This window comes from Buteo buteo, chromosome 1 (genome assembly GCF_964188355.1).
Source record: "Buteo buteo chromosome 1, bButBut1.hap1.1, whole genome shotgun sequence".
Lineage (NCBI taxonomy): Eukaryota > Metazoa > Chordata > Aves > Accipitriformes > Accipitridae > Buteo > Buteo buteo.
The window spans coordinates 34,023,182-34,044,754 of record NC_134171.1 but is presented as its reverse complement, the minus strand read 5'-3'; the positions used below and the strand labels follow the sequence as shown (position 1 = coordinate 34,044,754).

At 35.3% G+C, this 21,573-nt stretch overlaps 1 protein-coding gene across 18 annotated transcripts in view; it reads right to left on the bottom strand.

Moving 5' to 3' along the window:
- PCM1 (pericentriolar material 1) overlaps positions 1–21,573 on the bottom strand; it is a 45,753-nt gene that overhangs the window by 12,542 nt on the left and 11,638 nt on the right. For 5 of the 18 annotated variants that reach the window (XM_075026927.1, XM_075026921.1, XM_075026967.1 and 2 more), the window contains 23 exons: positions 19,372–19,481; positions 18,733–18,949; positions 17,318–17,516; positions 16,845–17,021; positions 15,957–16,114; positions 15,528–15,742; positions 13,736–13,890; positions 13,525–13,654; positions 12,685–12,819; positions 10,396–10,586; positions 9,641–9,838; positions 8,486–8,708; positions 8,221–8,366; positions 7,070–7,260; positions 5,665–5,848; positions 4,652–5,010; positions 3,944–4,102; positions 3,092–3,148; positions 1,771–1,943; positions 1,558–1,686; positions 848–968; positions 400–537; positions 26–159 (listed from right to left, as the gene is read on the bottom strand). In XM_075026927.1, the coding sequence (XP_074883028.1) occupies positions 26–159; positions 400–537; positions 848–968; positions 1,558–1,686; positions 1,771–1,943; positions 3,092–3,148; positions 3,944–4,102; positions 4,652–5,010; positions 5,665–5,848; positions 7,070–7,260; positions 8,221–8,366; positions 8,486–8,708; positions 9,641–9,838; positions 10,396–10,586; positions 12,685–12,819; positions 13,525–13,654; positions 13,736–13,890; positions 15,528–15,742; positions 15,957–16,114; positions 16,845–17,021; positions 17,318–17,516; positions 18,733–18,949; positions 19,372–19,481 (3,899 nt within the window). The remainder of the gene's footprint in view (positions 1–25; positions 160–399; positions 538–847; positions 969–1,557; positions 1,687–1,770; positions 1,944–3,091; positions 3,149–3,943; positions 4,103–4,651; positions 5,011–5,664; positions 5,849–7,069; positions 7,261–8,220; positions 8,367–8,485; positions 8,709–9,640; positions 9,839–10,395; positions 10,587–12,684; positions 12,820–13,524; positions 13,655–13,735; positions 13,891–15,527; positions 15,743–15,956; positions 16,115–16,844; positions 17,022–17,317; positions 17,517–18,732; positions 18,950–19,371; positions 19,482–21,573) is intronic. The other 13 variants (XM_075026958.1, XM_075026997.1, XM_075027020.1 and 10 more) reach the window with 9 other exon arrangements.

Genomic DNA, 21,573 nt, shown 5'->3' with positions numbered 1-21,573 from the left:
ACATATTATTGAAAAGATTTCTTACCTTCAGAAAAGGAATGACCTCTTTCATAATTGCTTTAATCTGCCGGTCAAGCTGCTGAGTATCTATACGAGGACATGGAACAGCAGGAACTTCACCTGACTGTGGCACAGGAAGACATTCACTAGTACCTGGACCTCATTTGAAAAAAAAAATATGCACATTTAAGTCATTCAACATTACTGTTAAAGAAATACCAATTTCAAAACCATATATTTTCCTTTTTTTTTAAACATAAATCATATTTAAGTATGTAAAGATCCTTTGAAACTTTGCTACGTTTTCAATATAAATGAAGAGGAAAGGAATTCAGCTAATTAAATGATTCTTGATAATTATTTTCTAAAACTAAGCAAAATATGTATATATGTGCATACCTTCTAATTTAGCAGCAGAAGCAACCTGAAAATTACTAGAGCAGCCCTCAGAGTCAAGGGTACTTTCAGCTTCAATTTTCATACGCTCATATTCCCTCATCCTAGCCAAAGCTTGATCTAAGTGAATCACTGTGTTGCCTATATTTAGAATAAAAACACCTTTTAATCTAAATAAAAAGTTTTCAATTGATAGACAAGTAAACAATGATAAAAACGAAATCAAAGCCACAAGTTTTGAAATCTACGTATAACTGTAGTTGAATTATAATATTTTGTTGCACACTTTGATCAACTCAAAGTGTTTCACAAGTGGCTAATTTCTCCAAGTGTTGTTTTACAAAACAAGTCATTACACACTAAAAATCAAAGAACAGTATACTATTTAAGTGTAAACGATCACAGGCATTTTAGGAAGGAGTAACAACATTTTAAATCACATCATTCCTACCAAGGTCATCAGTGGCAAAGGGTTCAAAATTTGAAGATGTAGACATAGTACTCCCATTGTCTGCATCATTTTGTTCACAATCTTGACATGCTTCTGTAGAAAAGTTCTTGCCAAAAGTTTCCTAAAAAACACCAAACTGAATACAAAGCAGGAATGCACCATCCTCTCACAGATGTGTCAACAAGCCAGCAATTCTTTTCAGTCACATGCTGTGGTATCAAGACCTGTCACCAGGCTGCCTGACTGGGCAATAACCTTACTTATTAGGACATAAATCCCGGTGATTCTACCATGTTTGTTTCAAATACTTCAACTATAAAACATCTAAGAAACTGTACAGAGGCATCAGTGACTCCTTAAATACAAAAAAGCAACATTTTTAGGGGAATCTTGTCATCAGTACTTGCCCTGACGTTACTCACAAGAGGATTTTGGCTCTTTTTGAATATCAGTTTCCAGATTTATGACCCTCTCCATGTTCTATTCCTCCCTGACACATCACTCATTTCCAGCATCAAGAATCCTACCATATTTAATCACTTTGCATCAAGATTATCTTGCATTTCTTTGTTTAGAGAAGCTGTGTGAGTTGACATTAATTTTAGAAAAATTCAATTGCTAGTATGAGTATTTCAGTACACAAGCATGCATGCAAATTGAAAAGATATGAAAAGTTGACAGTAAACTAGCTTCTGAACTCAAAAACTTACATCATCTGTAGAAGCAAGGCTTTCACTGGGAGTGAGTTCAGAATTTGATGCCATCCATGTTGCAGAATTCAGTGATTTTGTGCACTTCCCTTTTTCATTGTTCTCAGACAGGTGTCTGGTCACTATATCCTGGAAAAGACAGCAAATCTATACTGTAAAAGAGGATCTAAGATTTGTTTGATTCATACACAGGATCGAAAATTTTGTGCATACCTGTAAAGCATATAGAGCCCTTTGCCTCAGGTAATCTGTATTTAGCAGCTGAAGCTCATGGAAAAGTTCAATAAGAAAGTGGGGACGAGACTCATTTTGAGAAATAAGAGTTGCCACTTCAGAATAAATTGTGTCTCGCAAAGCTTCAAACATAGAGAGATCACTACCAGTTTCTGTAGAAAAAAAAGGAACTCATTAAGTCCTTGACATGCACGTTACAGGTGCACAAATCGTACCTCTATCGTTGTAGATTCCATTATATAGCTGCTTTCTTAAATTTTACTCCTTTCCTGAAGGGCAACGAAGATTTAAACATTCTGAAATAATACTTAATGCAATCCTTTTTATATGAAATAAAATATAAAGCATTCATTGGAATAATTTTCTTTACAATTCTCAACAATACCTTCAGAAAGTATTCTTTCTTAAAGAGAATATTGCACACACCACAATGTTGCTTTCAGAATAGGTATTCAATACTGAAAATGGAGTTTTAAGACATTTCAAATGAGACAGCCAAAGGTCTCAAGTTTATGTAATACAAGTAGTCCACACTTTTGCCACACAAGCAACAACATTAAGAAAGCTCTAGACTGAATTCAAGAAAGCCACTCCTTCCCATACCTCCCACACAAGCATAAATCTTACACTCTCATACATGTCTAATGTCACTTCTGAGGCTCACATAAAACCTCCTACCCTTAAGCCCTATTACAGACGTATGAGAAGACAACATGTTCCCTAATAAGTCTCCCATTCCTTTGAAAATTAAGGACTATCCTTGCATCACAACAGTTAAATCATTACATACATACTTTGGCAAGTGTTGAATGGAAAAAAGTTAAATTTTGAAAACTCAGCTTAGTTTAACAGATGCATATTTGTTAGTATATACAAGTTAATGAAGTTATTAGCATATAGAGCAAATGTTACTGTGCAGTTTGATTATCTGCAAATAGTTTACCAGTCTTTTTAAGCATAGAGACAAACTTTTTCAACCTTTAACAAGACACCAGAAATCGCTTCCCTTCCCCATTAATAAAATGCAATAATAGCTTTTAAATGTACCTGCATATTTTCTATTTGTAATTGTGACTAACCAAGAACATGATAAGCACATTCTTCACAATTATAATTCAAAGTAGTTTGTACCATTGCATTTCATGCAAATTACAAGTAACTTCTCTTGCCTTGTTCATAGAGAAGGTGGTGCAATAGTACTAATTTTGAACATCTGCTAAACAGTCTGAGTTATAGGACCCAAGCTAAAGAAACAAAAAAGTAATAGGACATTGTTGAAGCTAAGCAGTGAATGCATTACCTGGCGCTTCAATGCATGCATTTCTGTTAGACTGCTGCAGAATTCTCCTAGCATGCGCTGTAGGAAAGTGGGGATAGACAGTGATAAACACAAAAATGCGCACCAGAAATAAAGACAGGGTCTATACAAAACAGCAGGAGGAAGACTGCTTAGTCATCCAAACCACATCAAAGCTGCTTATTGTGAAAACTTAATTGTAGAAGTTTATTTCGTATACCAATAAACAGCTCTTAGTGTGGACACAGCTACATTGACAAAGCTGTACATTGTGCTACAATGACTAAAATTTCTGCATCTTTCAAACAAAAAGATACTCGCAGAACCTAAAAAGACACAGAAGAGAATCTTTTTATGATCTAGATGCAAGAAAAGCAGTGCAGATGGCAAAAATGTAAGGGTTTATGTGATGTTATAAGATTGAATTTGAATGATATTTGATAGAGCTCCTTTAAGCATGAATAGAAGGAAAACATGTATGCAGTATATGATATAGTTTAAACACTAAACAAGTTTCATCTGTTCTGCAGTTACTTTCCATAAAAACATCAACAAACGGGTGAGGTTTCTGGTTGGCTAGGTTTTTGTTTTACAGTAACAGGTTTGTTTCTAAATTATTGTAATCAAGTACCTAATCTACAGAAAACACCCAAAAGCAATCAATACCCAACTTTTTACACACTTTTATGTTTACAGCATCCTTAAAAATTAAAAAGCAATATCCACATGCTAAATACACAGTATTGTCTTCTTGTCATAATACACTGCTTTTAAATAATACACCAGCCACTAAGTGTGGAGGTCCTTTACTCAGAGAAGTTCACAAAATAATTACTGACATTCAGAAAAGAATACCTGAAGACATTTCTGTAGATCTACTGTATTTAATTATTTTTTCCAATTGTTCCCGATTCCTTTTGCTGAACACCTTTGCATGAACAACCTCTTCAGAGTGTCTGCTTTTACTGCTCTTGCAGGGTTCACACACGCTAGAAGCACTTGCACTTTCATAACCTAATGGGAGGGAATGAAAAGTAAGAAATAAAAAAAAAGTTTACAAAATTTTTTATTACTTTTAAAAATTTGTTCAAGGGCAATTTCAAACACGCAAAACACCAATGAAGTTTCCTAGCCAAAAATTTTCCTCTGTACACTGAAGCCATACAGTAGCACTAAATCCTCAGTGACTGCAACAGTAGTATACATGCTGGTACTGTCCCTCTCTTCTCATTCAGTATTTTACTGAAGCACATCTTTCAGCAAGTCATCCAGTTTGAAGATGAAGACATAATGAAAAGGAAGATCCTCCTGGTACCTTATTCCAAATCTCAGTGTATCTGCATCCACTATCCATTCAAATCATAATGTCCTAATCAGTTATGCTTTTTATTTACTGAAATACTAAAACACCTTACATAGTTATGTTATGTAAAATGAATTCATATTTCAAGAACTTATTTTCATTCTTATAGGTACCATTTATGGAGAATAAATTCTCTGGAATGTAATGATTATAATCCAAGTTGAGTTTGCCATGGTATCTAAGATTACTTTACAACCTACCAGTATTTTTAATTCTGCCTTTTAGCTGAGAAGAACTCTTCCTCTTGTTCTTCGATTTGGGTGTTTTATCTTTTGATGCCAAGCTTGCTTGCGCTGATGCTTTTCTAGATTTAAATGTCTTTGTCACAGTAGTTGGGTCTACAGGATCAGGCATGCTACTAAAACTCTCTAAAGACTCTTCATCAAACTCTCTTCTCCTGCTCATATCAGACTGATTTTTATGACCGGAAGCAATGTTTTGTACTGAAACTGCAAAACCTGATTTCAGCTGAGACTGATCATCTTTTTTCAGTTCCTGGCTATCATTAAGCCAAGTTGATCTTTTTTCCATTTCTTCTTCAGGTTGTCTATGACTCCTTCTGTCAGAAAGGAAAAAAGAAAGACAGACCACAATATATCATAACCTAGTCTCTCAGATAGAAACAGCATGCATGACCAGGCAAAAGAGCTTTATCCATAATGCTAGTTATCTGCCCTAGCTACTTAGTCATCAACTGAACATTGGGGGGGGATCTAGTGAGAACCCTTCCAAATGGAAAACGGAAGACATCTGAAGAAATTCACATTTATCACCAATTTCAACCTGAATATACTTATGCATATATTGCTGCATTTAAATAGTACTATAGGACAAAACATTTCTTAAAACATTCATTACAATCTACTGTAGCACAGAAAATAAGCATTCACTGAACTTACATCCTATAGTTATTCAAACAGTTTCAAAAAACATGGAAACAAAATCTTCCTCTACTTACAAGAAGTTATTACAAAACCACTCCAACACTATATTCGATCTTAAAATATTCATGAAATGATAGGTTAGTTAATATACAGAAAAGCAGAAAACTTTACCGAAAAAAGTAAAAAAAATTAAACTGGAAACTGCAGAAGTAAAGGTCATCTTGTAATCCTATTACAACAAATTCCCTAAAAGAATGATGAAATCCCACAAAGCCCGAGAAAAGGGAGGAAAAATTATTAAAGGAGAGTTGCACTGTGACATTAAGTACCTTTGTTTTTCTGCTCCATTAGAGGAACTGCTTTCAAAAGGTTTGGGGAATGCCATATACTCAGTTTTCCCAGAAGCATTATGATCTAGAGGATGTTCTTGCTGCTGCTGCTCACTGCTGTGTGGGGACATACTGTGTGCAAAATCTCCAAAACCAGAAGGGAACACTGGATTATAGTTAATACCTACAAAGTAAACAGGGGAGTCGGAAGATATTACCTCATTTATCTGTGTGATAAAAGTCAAATTTGAGACATATTGTGTGGCAACATAAAATTATGAAGCAAAAAAATACAGTGGGGAAGTAAGCAAAAACTGTTTTCATCCTGAAAGCACTGCAATAATCAGAATTTCTCTTACACACAGGTTTCAAACATTTCTAGATACTACACATGCCACTACAATCCCATCAGTGGGGAGATGAAGGTACTTCAAGAAACCCCAGTAAAGAGCTCCTACAACTGAAGGTAAAAATGACATCAGTTCCAAAAAAGGCAGAGTTCTTTCTGCATGAAGACTTTATCAATACTTCAACTACCATCAAATTGACCAGAAAATTCCAACAGTAAAGTTGGAATATGAAACTCGTAGGGCCAAAGAAGTCATAAATTCATAATACTTATTTTAACTTCAGAATCTTTATAGTAGTGGCAAATTGAACATAACTATTCTTCCATGCAGGTTCCATATAATTTAAAATATATTCTTAAACAGAAAACAGACTTTAGAATCTGAAAGCTACAATCTACGTCTATGCCTATTTCCTTGTTTCCTGAAAAGGATGAAATATATTAAGACAGCTCTAACAACTTTTAATGATATAGTAAAATACCTACTTTTTTTCCATTTCAAATTCAACAGTAGAAGTAGACTTGGTAATGAGATTAGAGGAACACTGTATCCAAGTCAACAGTTACTCTATACCTCTGATGGGAAAAAAAATTAGGAACATGCTCCATTTACAGGCATTTAAAACAAAAACGAGTGCTGGAAGTTCTAAGAAAAAGAAATAATTACCAAGTGCCACCTTAAAATTAGAGGGTTCACTTAGTCAGAACACTATTAAATGATTGCTGAAGGTATGCAAAAGCTTCAGACGTTACTTTTCACACACTGGATGAAGAACATTTAAAATGTTAACTTTATGGAGTGGGTATTTTCAACTATAACCAACTTATAGAGAAAGTCTTGCTTTTTATACTGAAGTCAAAATATACAGTTGCTCAGCAATAAACATTAAGAAACTCCTGCTAGAATAATATGGACTTGTGCAAGTACTGTTTAAGACCATTTCAATATAAAGGAAATGTCACAATTTCAGCAAATTCATATTAAGAATTCAATTAAATGAAGGAACAGAAATTTTTTAAATTCGTGTTACTTTTCACACCTGTAGTAATACTCACCTGGAGCAAAGGAAGAAAAATTAGTAAAACCTGGTATGTTAAACAGGTTCACAGGCTGTGGAGAAAAGCTGAATGGACAGAAAACAGGAGATGGAGGTGGTGGTGCACTACTGCCTCTCTCCTTTCTTGATGGCTTCTCTTGATACTGTTGTTCTTGCTGGCGCATCAGATCATTTAACATTTGTTTCAACCTTGCAAACAAGGAAAAATAAGCACTTGGGGGGGAGGAATGCTAAGGGAAGGCTGTAAATTTTTACTCAAGTAATTTGAGATTCATATTATTTCACCTGCTCCATGTAATGTATGTAAACAACTGCTAGTAAAAAAATAAGCCTCAAAGAAAGAAAAACAACTTGTATTTAATCCTGAGCAACAGACAGGAACAGTTTTATAACCAACCACTCTGTACTAGCCATCACATTTACAGAAGTTAAACATCCTTGCAAGAACAACAAAAAATTGACTAGATACTAAAAAAAATAAGCAGGCTGAAAAGGAAACTTAATTAGAAACAACTGAAGATACAAAATATTTGCAGAAGTGGCACTAAATCTACTTCAAAATATTATAAGGCCAGTAACTATATACCAATTGCCAAATATAAAACAGAGATAAAGAGCTTGAACTTTAATACAATGAATTAAAATGACTATTATATTTTTTTTTTTTAAAAAAGATTATTGTTCAGAAGGTAAAAGTGGTACATCAAAATGGAGAAGAAACAAGCACAACTTCTGACTGACAACACTAAGAAAGGACAAAAAGCTTTTCCACCATCTTTCCATAACCATTAGAATCCAGAATCTTGCCAGGTAGTCTAGCAAAGACTGCAGACATAAAAGCATATTCAAGGAAAGCAAGTCTAAACCAAAAAAGCCAAATAAAGCTATCATAACAGATTTTTGGAAGTGATGCCAACTTTTGGTTCTCTTCACTAAAGATTACTCAAAAAGAACAATCTCAAAGGCACTAAAGCAGTGGTCAAAAAACCCAACCAAAAATGCTGTATACAATTTCAAAAGCTTGTAATCAACTCAGAAGTTCAATAACCTCATACTTAACCATTATCTGTAATCTTTTATTCACATAACCATGTTCTCTGTTACTGAAACATTTCAAATTCCAGTCAAACACTAATAAAGTCAACAAACCTTTGGACGTTATTCTGCTGCCAAGTCAGTTGAGTGTAACACTGGTTTAATTGATGCATAATAAGATGTACTTGTGAAGATGCAACATTATTGGGCATCATACTGTAAGGGCCCGTAAGCAAAGTTTGTAGTAGACAAGAGAGGGTCTGTGGAAAGAAAACACATGACAGTGACCAAATCACCACAACCAGAAGTTACTGCTGGGAAGATTTTGGAGGGGGGAAGACAAGGTAAGAATAGCAAAATAACTGCTCTTCAGATTTACCTGCTGATCCTGCATCAAAGTTTGACAAATGCTGACACTAAATTCATGCTGTTTCTTCAACTGATTGATCTGCTCTTGCCATTGTTCCTTTTCTTCCACATATGAAAGTTCGGACATCCACCGAAGGTTTTCCTGACGTCGCATACTTATGTTTTGCTGTTGCCTGGCCTTAGACAACGGACGGTAATTCCCATCTGCTGAAAGAGGACGGCAATTTTTCCACCTGGGTAGGGAGAAAAGGAAGAATGAGACAAAAGCTGACATTCAAAACAACTTCTTCTAATGATACTTCCATTACTCAAATTGTGTTTCAGTTGTACATCCAACAACTCACTTGTCACAGTGCCAGCTAATCACCCATGCAATTTTGTCAATCCAACGTTATGCTAAACAAATGGAAAATAACAGCCACCCAACTGGCAACACCTGTCAAAAAAGAATTACTAAGGATGTTTCTGGATCTTGCTTTTAGTATCGTCCATTGCTGATATATAATATGTACTCAGATGAAAATAGAAGCCACCAACATAATATGCTAAGAATTAAGAGGCCCGGCTCCTGACTAGAAGGCCACTATCTACTAAAATTACTTTGGTATCAAAAACAGAGGAAACCAATTGAAGATATATACATTATTTTCAACATGACATCTTCATTTAGTCACACAAAGCTTATTAAGGAAATCAATCAGGTAAGTAAGAGTTAAAAATATTCATGTCAATTAAAAAAATCTAATCAGAAATAGTTTTCAAAGTTGCAAAAGCCAACAATTTGAAAGCAAAAATTTCAGAGTTAGTTTAATTGTCTCAATTACTTTTTTTGAAGAGACTGATCAATATAATGGCAAAAATTTTACACGGGTTATCTTTTAAGCTGATAAAAAAACATGGGAACATAAGGAGCTTCTGCAACGCAGCTGGAGAGCTCAATAGCAAACATTTAATATGACTGAAAACAGAAGAAATAATCAAATTAGTTATACGCATTGCAGCTACAGAGACTCAGACAAGAAAGTGCCACTACACACAGCTCCCTAGCAAGCAGAAAGAAATTTAACTTTGCTGTAAAAGGATGCCTTGTAGTTAATGCAATGCTTCTTCCACCCCTTACAAATATACTCTGACAAGGATCAGATCAACAAGTAATGCCACTAACCTATCCTTGTTTTCTTTAACAAAATATGCATTATCTGGTATGTTGTTATTGGGATAAATAGAGAAACTGTCATTCAAACTTGACGCATCTTCTTCGTCTTCTTCTGCCTGACCAACTGCATCAGAGAGATAACCGTCTTCATCTCCATTCTCCTCCTCTAGTGCACACTGGGTAGAACCTCCCCAGGTAGCCATTGTCCTAGTGAACATTGCGGAGGGAGAAGGGGGGAACGACAAAAAAAAAAAAAGGGGGGGGGGTGTTTGGGAAGGGAAGAGTATTTGTTTTTTTAGTTTATGACAAATTAATAAAACAATTTGTTGACAATTACAAGTCTGTCTATCTTCAATTAATCAAGCTGCACCAAAATTAATTTAAATATCTCACCAATGCAAAATGAAACTAGTATTCTTCTGATATGGGCACAGTTAAATAAAATTACTGTTTTGGAAAGTTATTACTTTACTATTGTTATAAATGGTGTAGAGATGAAGAAAAATTACTCTGAGCAGTTGGCATTTTTCACACATTCTCCACTCCTTAGGTGGTTTATCACCATTTATGGAGTAGGGGAGACTAAATATGCTGGGAAGACCCATAAAACTGGCAAGTTGCCAACTAACAGTCACTTTAGAAGTCAAGAAATTAATTTACTGCTCTGTTACATCATGACATTCAGTGCTCAGATGAAAACAGGAAACTGCCCCAAGACTGACATCTCACTAAACAACAAAGCATCCACTGACTCGGGTTCTTACTTTTCAGTCCTACTCTGCTGTGGAGTACGCTGAGCTTCTGATCCTTCACTTTTAACAGATGCAGCAACAGTAGATATTGTTTCTGCAAGCTCTCTCCTCCTCTGATGTTCAGCCATTAAAGCTTCAAGTTGCTTTCTCCTCTGTCGCAATTCTTCTCTTAAAATCTCATGTCTTCTCATCTCAGACCATAACTGCAGTAAAACGGAAGACATTAGAACATAAACAAAAAACATACAATCTAAACTAAAACACATTAAAATTTCAATATTTGATACTACACTGATAACTTTTTGTTCAGGCATTGGTATTATACTGTAACTGAAGCCACACCACAGAAAGCTGCAAAATATATCCCGTATCTACGATTTATCCCAAATACCGCAAAATCTAAGAGGGTAATTAAACATTACAGGACAGAATTTTTTAAGAAAAACAGCGTCTATGTCACTTAACACTGTTTTTATCACATAATTTACACATTATTAGTTAGTTCTTTAAATAGCATGACAGAATATGACCCTCTGGAGAAATCTGAAAATTCTGTTATCAACAAAATAATTGGCAAAGTAGAGGACACAACAACAAAAACTTCAAGTGGCAGTGTATGTTTGAACAAGACTTAAGGAAGCCATGATTTACAACAGAGCTCATTAAGGGAAAGGTACAGGTAGGAAGAGGCCTTTATCTACCTTAGATACAGTGAAAGCACAAATGGCAAGATACTTTCACAAACACAGAAACAGCACAACATAAAAGCCTAACATACAGAAAAAATTGTGTAAGTGAACTAGACTGGAAAACCCAGACTTAAGAGAGACAGGCAAGTGACAACGTTCTTAAGCCTGAAAGCAACCAAACTAGTTGGTGGTGCTGGAGCCAAGACATTTTCCAACAAAAAAATCCATACAAATTTTGATAATTAATAACCCAACCTGTTTGTAGAGTATTAGCAACTGCATCAGCACATTCATTTTAGAAACAGTTTCTTTTTAGCAGGAAGAATTCAGACCTTTTATTTAGTGAAGAGAGGCAAGTTGTGCTATAATGCTTATTTGGAAGATGCCAAAGTTCTGAAATTCTCCTCTTGGACAAGGAAAATTTGGCTTTCAATGACAACAGTACAGGCATTGCCCAATCAGCCTCACCTAAACTGTTGAAGGAAAATTTACAAGAATGCTGATGCAACTCTCAGAGAAAAGTCTATTAAAAAAGGTATTTTTCAGATATTTGTTTCTGATATCTAGTCTAGCCAGGAAACACTTTTCATCACTGTCCTGGTTTCAGCTGGGATGGAGTTAATTTTCTTCCTAGTAGCTGGTATAGTGTTATGTTTTGGGTTCAGTATGAGAAAAATGTTGATAATACTGATGTTTTCAGTTAGTCTAAATATTACTTAACAACAAGTCAAGGATTTTTCAGCTTCTCATGCCCAGCCAGCAAGAAGGCTGGAGGGGCACAAGAAGTTGAGAGGGGTCATGGCCAGGGCAGCTGACCCAAACTGGCCAAAGGGGTATTGCATACCATGTGACATCATACCTAGTATATAAACTGGGGGGAGTGGGGCAGGGAGGGATCGCTGCTCGGAAACTAATTGGGCATCAGTCAGCAGGTGGTGAGCAATTGCGTTGTGCATCACTTGTTTTGTATATTCCAATCCTTTTATTACTACTATTGTTATTTTACTATTGTTATTATCATTACTAGTTTCTTCCTTTCTGTTGTATTAAACTGTTCTTATCTCAATCCACGAGTTTTAGTTTTTTTCCAATTCTCTCACCCATACCACTTGGGGGGAAGAAATGAGTGAGCGGATGCATGGTGCTTAATTGCTGGCTGGGTTAAACCACAACAACATATCCCTCCACCCCTACAAATGCTAGCATAATTTTCAGAAAGACTGAGTAATATCCAGATCATTAAGACATGAATTTTGGGTGAAAAGGGGAAGGAATATGCATAGAAGATAAACTACATTTCAAATACTGCCATCATTTTCTTCAGGGATGACTTGCCTGTGATATACCCTATCAAACGTTCACAGTACAAAATCAAATTTCATTCAACTTCCACATTAATATTTGGCAACAGATGTTATATTTGGTGAAAGATCTCTTGCCAGTTCAGGTCAACATTTACTTCTTTCCAGAAATGAAACAAAAAGATATACACACTTTGTTAAAATGGCACTACTCCACTCCCCATGCCAAGTACTTAAAAATGTATCCAAGTTACCTACAACTTTTTTCCTCTAAACAATTTTTAAGTTACAGAATATCAAGTATGAAATACCTCATTGCCTACTGGTACAGATTCATCAAATTCAAGTAAAGGCTTGCCAGCTGTGTTACACTCATTCATGGCTGGAGTTGAGGTTGCTGGTGAAGTCTGCCTATTTGCTGGGCAGTTACCCAGGCCAGCTGACAACTGAAAGAGAAAACAAAATGGCAAAACAGTAGAATAGCTTTCTAAAACTTATCTGCTGTTAAAACCCAACACAGTTCAGGCTTGATGAGATAGGAGAATTAGTATTCAGTGAAAAGGAATTTTTGAATCAAGGCCAAATATGTATTTCAGAACTTAGCCAGGAATCAACAAAATATTTTTATGTAATGTAGTATTACATAATGCTGTAGATGCACAGTATTGATAATTTACTACTCACTTCATAGAAAAAAGTTAATTTTCAAAGAGTAAGAGAAACAGTACAGCACTGTGCAGTTAAGTTTGAGTACAACAAAATGTTGATCATGATTACAAGACACAATATTGTTTCAAAATAACAGACCCTGCAAATGACTACAAAGAGGAGTGAAGACGCAGTGACTAGGAGGTATGGACAGACAAGTTGCAGGCTAAAAATAAGACAGAAGGTTCTCTATCTTTGAAGACTTTACATCAAGGCTTCTGAGGACAAACTACAGTGAAATTAGAGCTTGATACAGCAATCACTGAGCAAGAACCTACAGTGGGATGAGATAACCAGAGCTTGTCTCTAGGCTTAGAAGTCCATCTGTTTACAGTATACAACTATGACCAATTTTAAGTTTTTTCCAATTTTTATAGTATTTTTATAGGTATTTTATGTTTCATTGCTCAACAGCTTAAAGCGAAGAACTACATTCTACCTACCTGAAGGTCAGGGCAAGCTTTCTGTAACACTTGTATTTTTTCTTGAATTTCAATCAGTTTTCTTCTTTCTTCTTGTAACTGCTTAAGCTCCTGTTGCTGCTGCTGAAGTTTAGCTTCATAAAACTTCTCTCTGTGTAAGCAAGTTATCCACATATTACTTGGCAAGAAGTTGCCTAAAACATGACTCTACTATCCTTTGACAAAGGCATACCTTGCTTTTTCATTTAGTTCTACTTCTTTTTGTAATTTGTTGGTACTAGCTCGGACATTGTTTGGTTGTTGTTTTGTCTCTTCCACCTCACCCAAAAACAAGTCACCAATATTAGGTGCATTTGCAATTGTTGCTTGAGGTTCTGGATCATCATCCTGAAAGGATGTCAGAAAGGCAGTTAAACTATTTTCAAGTTGATACACAAAATGTAACACGTTTAGCTTGTCAAACTAATTTTTCAAAATTAAACAGTCTGATTAGCTTTATCTTTAGTTCAGATCATAAACTGAGAAGTCACCATCTTTATGGCACCACGACTTTAAGATAAATTAATGAGAGAATTTAAAGTTATAAAGCTCACACTATTGAAACTTCCAGTATAAATGCAAGGTAACTTGTCTCATTCTGGAAGCATAAACTACTTGAATTGTATTTTATGCCTACAACTGAGTGGATAGAAACACACAGGCACGTCAAGAAACAAAGGGGGAGGTGAAAAAAGTAATAGAAGGAGACTGAGGTGAACAAGACTACTTAATTACTGTAGTCATGAAGTTAAATATTACTATTAACAGCTTAAATTAAAAACAAAACTACTCTTCAAAGCTGAATCTAAAATATTTTAGAAACAGTCTTCTACATGGTTCTTTATTCCACTTTTCTTGTTTTCATGATTTTTGTATTTTTAGTTCTCAACTTAAATTGAAAATGTCAAAGCTGTAGCGACTGTTTCTTTTGTTTTACAACATGATCGTTCTTAATACAGAACCTGCTGAACAGGAGAAATCATCATCAGTGACCAAGTATGACACAGCTATGCAGACCTACAGTACCATTACTGAGTACATACAGATACAAGCCTTCTAAATATAAAGGAAAGATTAAAGACATGCCATTAATTAGGTTACTTATTAAGGAAGCTGCTGTATCATCTCTAATTCTGATTTATACCACTGTACATTTAACATCTCCATAGTGATGATAAAAACCAAGACTGATCCAGATGCTGAGAAATTTTTGATAGCAGTATAATCTTCAAATAACAATATAGTGTTTATACTGTTGCTATTGTAAAACATATGTTCTAATGGAGATTGATTTTAGAGTTCTCAAAAAGCCTTTACATTTCTGATACACCTATGTGTATTCAATATGCAGACATTACATTTGATGGTGTTCAAATGTGAGCATTCTGTAGGGACATTAGATACATGAAAATATGTTTTTAATACACATCACTAAATTAGCATGAGATATTCTAAATTAAAAATACTTTCAAATTCATAGCTAGCCCTCAAGATTCTAAATAAACAAACAAAAACCCAAAACCACTGCCCCCAAACCAAAATACCCCAACTCGAACATGTTCCAACATCTGAAGATTTTAATTGAAAACAAGTAATTTTTCCTCACTGATTGAACGATGTTGCAAACCCTAGGATTCAAACACTAATATTGATGAATATTCATTATAAGCTTAAAAATATAGATCGATATTATTTAAAAAAATACTAAACTTCTTGGTTCATATTTTGTAATCCAGTGCTAAGGTTAAGCATTAAGGCTATTATTCTGTTAGGTTAGCATCCCCCCCAAAAATTCCAGATTTGAACTTCAGAAGTATCACCTTTGACTTCAGAAAAATTAAACAGTATCTCTTTTTTCCAGCCTAAAAATGGGCATTTTAAATGTTACACTAAGCAGAGTTTTTTTCCCCCCCTATTAAAAGTTATACATTACATGAAATAATGAATGCTACATTTTTGTGCACAGATTTATATTTATAAAATACCTGCACCATAGCAGCAAGGTTTTGTAATTGTCTAAGTTTCTGTTTTGCAGCTATAAGCCTATTGATCTTCTGCTCAAACTCAGCATCGCCAGCAGCATCACCCAGGCTGCTTCTGTGACTAGATATGGAATCTTCACTAACTCTATCTTCTTCCACTTCATCATCTTCACCTTGGGGTAGGTCAATGTCTTTTTCACCCTCCCTATTATGACAGTCTGGAGGTGGGGAGAGGAGGAAACAAAACAGTACCAATGACACATTATTGAAATTCTGAAGTCCGCTATAATTACTGGACATTAGAAAAATATCAGCTTAATGATTACACTCTTGAACATTTTGCTCATCAAACAAGGTTCTCCCAAATTCTGTGTGGCTACCAGAAGTATTTGCACTAAAGACTTAAAATTATTACAAAATTTTAGAACATACCTAGAGTAGAAGACATTTTTAGAGTCCTTATATTAGCAGCAGATCGGTTATTTATTTCACAGTCTGTATTAAGATGTCTTCCATCTCTGTTATTAGTACCACACTGTACATTTGAGTTGCTATTTATTTCACTCCAACTACTGATTCCTTGAGGGTTTCTAGGGTAAAATACATTACTCATGTTAACCTTTTAAGGACTGATATCGATGGAATTTTACATCAGCCATTTTATTAACAGGCTTTTATAGGAATGTGTCCTGACTCTTAAAAAAAAAAATCAACCCCATATAAAATCAGTCCAGACATTTGGAATTTCTCAATACCCACCTCTCCAATAGATGATTTTTTTTTTTTTTATAGCAATCAGAAGCAGCTATGAATTATCCCTGCTAGATCTACAACAGTGCAAGAGGCTTTCAAGGTATATGTCTATATTACAAAAGCTGTATATAATTAACAGCTAAATTAGTATTCATTTCTGCAGTGAAGATTCTTGATGCACACAGTTGCCGTGGTAGACTAAAGCTCTAAATGCCTCTCTAAACTGAAGTTTGTTTTTATTCCAATTCTCCAGTCTAGGCCTGTTAACCTTCTAGTGGAATTCCATACACATAATTCAGTGCTTAAACCCAAAGGGATTACAGATTTTGAAGTCTCTTATAGTGAATTTCTAAATGTCCAATCTAATCTACATTTGCTGTATAAATAAATTACCAAGGACAAGTTTATTATTAATCATCTGTATAAGAAAGCTACTTCAAATTTAAAATTCTGGAAAATTAATGTAGTCACAGAATTAAGTTACTTCTGGTTGACTGAAATAATGTATTGCTTCACAAAACCTACATCTTAGCTATAAAGATTCAGGATGACAAAAAATATGACAACCTAATATTTGTAACAGGCTGTGGATCCTCTTGTTCAGAATCACTTTCTGATTCTTCTGTTTCTTCCTCTTCCTTAGTGTTTTCATTCACAGCATCTGTCATCATATCAGATGTTTGCTCATAGTAGTGAACTAACTCACGTAACTCATTCAGCCTCTTACGAACTTCATTTAGCTTCCTGAGGAGAAAAAAAGAATATGCTATGCGTTTTGTCATATTAATCAAATTATGTAGAGTTCAAAAGCATATATATAATTTAAAGTTCTTAAAAGTTTACTGCCATTTTCCTAGCTGTAAGAACATTCTGCTTGAAGCTCTGAACTCATTTAACTGTCTTGGACCATTTACTAAATGGTCTATAATACTAAAATAAGTAGATTAAAATATGAAATGGCTTCTTAACGCAGAACTTATTAAAAAAGTAACACTCAAAATCACTAAAGCACATTATGAAAAAAATTAAAGAACTTTTACTGAAGCTTTTCTGTTGGATTTAGATTGTCATCCTCTTCACTCTCATTCTGAGAAACCAGGGAATCAGGAGGATAGGGAGCAGATGCCAGGCTATTTGATTCACCATTGACAACAGTCACTATGCCTGCAGGACCAGAAGCAGCTGAAGTTGTACTTCTTTGATCAATACTCCTTTGAGGAGAACCTGAACCAGGAAAAACTACAGAAAAGAAATATAGCTCATAAGAACAACTTGCAAAAAGGAACCCGCTTAACTAAATTATATTAAATTGTAAGTACAGAAAATATTACCAACACACAAACCAGCAGTTAATAACTTCTTTTCTTAGAAGAACAAAAGCTTTTGTCTTAAGTTTCATGGCATTCAACGCCAATAGGCATAGAGTAATAAGTAGCTTTTGTAAACAAGCCTTCAGTCAGTTCCTTTTAGCTTTATTGAACTTTATTGGAAGCTTTCATGCTGTGAATCCGCCCAAAGTGTTCTTTCAAGGGTTTATTTATGGCTGAATTGCTTCTTTTGAAATTTAACATTTAAACATGATAAAAAGAAAAATCCTATCAATTTTTTTCCTTTGCTCTTTTATCCATATGCTGTAGAACATAGATTTGAGATTTGATGTTTGCTTTTTCCAGCTACGTGAAATCATATCTAAATATGTTCATATTGTATGCATTAAGTACATGTAGAAAGATGGGGGTATGGTAATGTAACTATTAAATTAGATGCCCTTCTCCAGGAGCATGCTTCAAGTGCCTCATTTTTTAATGTCAACCAGAATACACTGTGATAACCCCTCAGAAGTTTCCAGCTGTAGGACAAACTTCACCAGTACAAATATACTTCTAGAAATAGAAAGCAAAAGCAGCAAGTAGGCCCACAGCAAGACTTTAAGAAAAAAAAGCCATCTAAGCAACAGGCCAAAACTCTAGTCCATTCAGACAGTTACGTTCCTTTGGTATGGCCTATGATTGAAGTCCCTGTGCCTAGTGCATGAGAAAGCCTTTTGACAGTGGACAAGCAAACCCCATAATGCCATAAAGCTACTAACATCTGAAGTGTCGAGTACATAAATACAGATGTACTGTGATAAAAATACAAAAGTTCAAGTTCATGTGTTACACTCCACAAGGCAGATGTGTCACAGACAAGCCTTGAAGAAAAAAATCCCATCATCACATCAGTCAACTTTGATAATGTTATAAACCTAAGTGCTACTCATCATCATTACTTGTAGAGCTCTCCATTAAGACAGAAACTTACACAGCATTAAAAAACATTTACATAATATTGCCCCAGCATAGCTTTATCACCCACATTTCATTAACCAGTTGCAAGCTGAAAGACCATGTTACAAACATGCACACTGAAAAAGTTGTGTTCTAGAAAAGATACAATTCTGCCTATATTTACTTACAAGAAGAGTTATTTAGATGCTGGTCACGAAGCGTATGAAGTTCTCCTAACAGTTTGTCCATTTTTTGCTTTTTACCCTGCAACACTCTCATCTTGTTAAAAAGCTGCACCTTCTCATCTGACAGGTGTTCGGACATTGAAGCATTTCTGCTTTGTGAAATCTCTCTGGTAAGTGAAAGACTTTCTGCTTGCCTTCTATTGTCTGGCACAGATTGTGTCTAAAAAGAGTAATTTCATTTTATTCAGAATACTATGAAAAAACCAAACAAATTGTAAGAAAAAAAAGCCCTCTTATAGGCTTGCTAGCTCAACACCAGAACCAAGAACATTACAAAGGGAAACCAATACTGAAAACTCTCGCAATATCACAATTATATACTGAGTTAATATACAATTATACTACAATACAGAAACTACTTCTCAGGACTTTCACGAAAAACTGTGGGACAGAAAGCATAGATCGGTCAGCCAATAACTCTTCGGAACACAAAAATGCTGAGCTTTCAAGTTTGGGGAAATCCTAATTACTCCACTACCAAATGCACACAAAATAAGCAAGACAAACATTTAACTGCACTGTTCAAAAGAGTAAAAAAAATGGACAATGGCAAAACTTATACAGTGCAATCCAAGGACTGACCTGAGAATCATGAAGTTGGTTGTGAAAGCGCTGAATTAAGTCATTTAATTCTTCATTCAACTCTGATGTAAGGCTTACTCCTGAAACACTACCTGTAGTCTCTGTTACAACTAGCATACAGAAGGAGGAAGAAATGTAAATATTTTCCATAGTGATGAAATAAAGGCTATTTTATGAAATTGTTTGGTTTAACAAGAACATCAATATACTGCAACTCTTAAAATACAGCAATTATTTTTAATGTTGTGTCCTTCCCACCAGTTTTACTCTTGAAAAGTTACCTCATTATGGAAATTCTAACAAGCCAACTCACAGTTCCTTTGTGAAGAACCATACAAAGGACTTTGTAAGTCTGTTCTGTGTTTTGCTAAAAAGGTCAGAGCAAAATGAAGGGAACCAAGGGTTGATGGAAATGTTTTGCTTGTTCGAAACAAAATTGTTATTACTCAGTATAGCCAAACTAAGAACAGTGCATGTAATTTTACTTCCTTAAAATAATAAATGAACAGGACACCAAGTTCTCATCTTGCTATAAGTTGTAATCTTTACAGCTGCAAACAGAGTCTTGGGGGTTTGTCCTTCAAAAAGCTTTATGAGAGGAATACATTAAAAAGAAAGCTTTTTTCCCCTCCCTGAAACCTCAAACAGTAGTAAGACATGGAACCAGCAGTTGAGAGATCCAAATAACTCTTTCTTTGTTCCCAAATAGGAATCAACACTTCATAAGAAAAATCAAGCACAAATATTACTTATTTTCCCCATCGATCATGACTTTGTTACCTGCACAATAAAGTTTTACTATTCTCAAGTTTTAAAACATTTTTTTTGCCCTATGTTGAATTTGAATCTTTACATTTCCTACCCTACAGTTCTGGCACATACCACACCTTGAAGTCAGTCAACAGAAACAGCAGCAAGAAACCATTATTAAGAGTGACATAAGTGGAAATGTGAAACAAGTAAAAGCACCACCAAAGAATTTAAAAAAAAAATAATCTAATTTATCATAAGTAATCCCATTTTCTACCCACTTCATCTACCCACTCCTCATCAAGATGGTGTTTTGTATATTTGAGGAAAGAAGGGAAAGCAGATTCCATCACAGGTCTACTGCTGCAGAGCAGATAGCAGAAAAGCAATTACTGAAAATCATTTAAGAAACAAGGAAACACCTTTCAAAGGCACTTGCTTCTCTTGCTCCTGTGGTAGCTTTCTAAAAGCTCTCTACCTACCAACTTCTCTGCTTCTCTTCCTACACTAAAATCTGGAGTTTTAACTAGTCCCACCTTCTTTCCTATAGTCTATCAAATCAAGGACAGGAGAAAAAGCAGAAAGAGGAGCTCATAAAAGCAAGGAACCTTAAAGAGAGACTTTTTGTAAAATGTAGAAACCAATGCTTATATTTCCACAAATTAAGCTATTTTAAATACAAAAACTAACTGTAGTAAGAACTGCTATCCCATTGTCATGGTTTAACCCCAGCCAGCAACTAAGCACCACACAGCTGCTCACTCACTCCCCCCCACACACACACCCAGTGGCATAGGGGAGAAAATCAGGAAAAGTAAAACTCGAGGGGTTGAGATAAGAATCGTTTAATAGAATATAAAAAGTAGAAACTAATAATGATATTGATAACACTAATAAAGTGACAGCAGTAATGATAAAAGGATTGGAATATACAAATGATGCAATTGCTCACCACCTGCCAATCGACACCCAGTTAATCCCCAAGCAGCAATCCCCCTGCCTCAACTCCCCCCAGTTTATATACTAGATGTGATGTCACATGGTGTGGAATACCCCTTTGGCCCCTTTGGGTCAGGTGCCCTGGCTGTGCCTTGTGCCAACTTCTTGTGCCCCCCCAGCTTTCTCGCTGGCTGGGCATGAGAAACTGAAAAATCCTTGACTTTAGACTGAACATTACTTAGCAACAACTGAAAACATCAGTGTTATCAACATTCTTCTCATACTGAACTCAAAAACATAGCACTGTACCAGCTACTAGGAAGACAATTAACTCTATACCAGCTGACACCAGGACACCCATATACCATCTAATCAAGCCTAATGGCAACTCTTACGGGGAAGAGTCATGGAATAGTAACACAGGCTAAATCTGAGCTTGCTCAGTGCAAAAATATCATTCCCTACAACTGCACACATAACTGTACTCCATTTCCAAAGAAAACTGAACAGGAT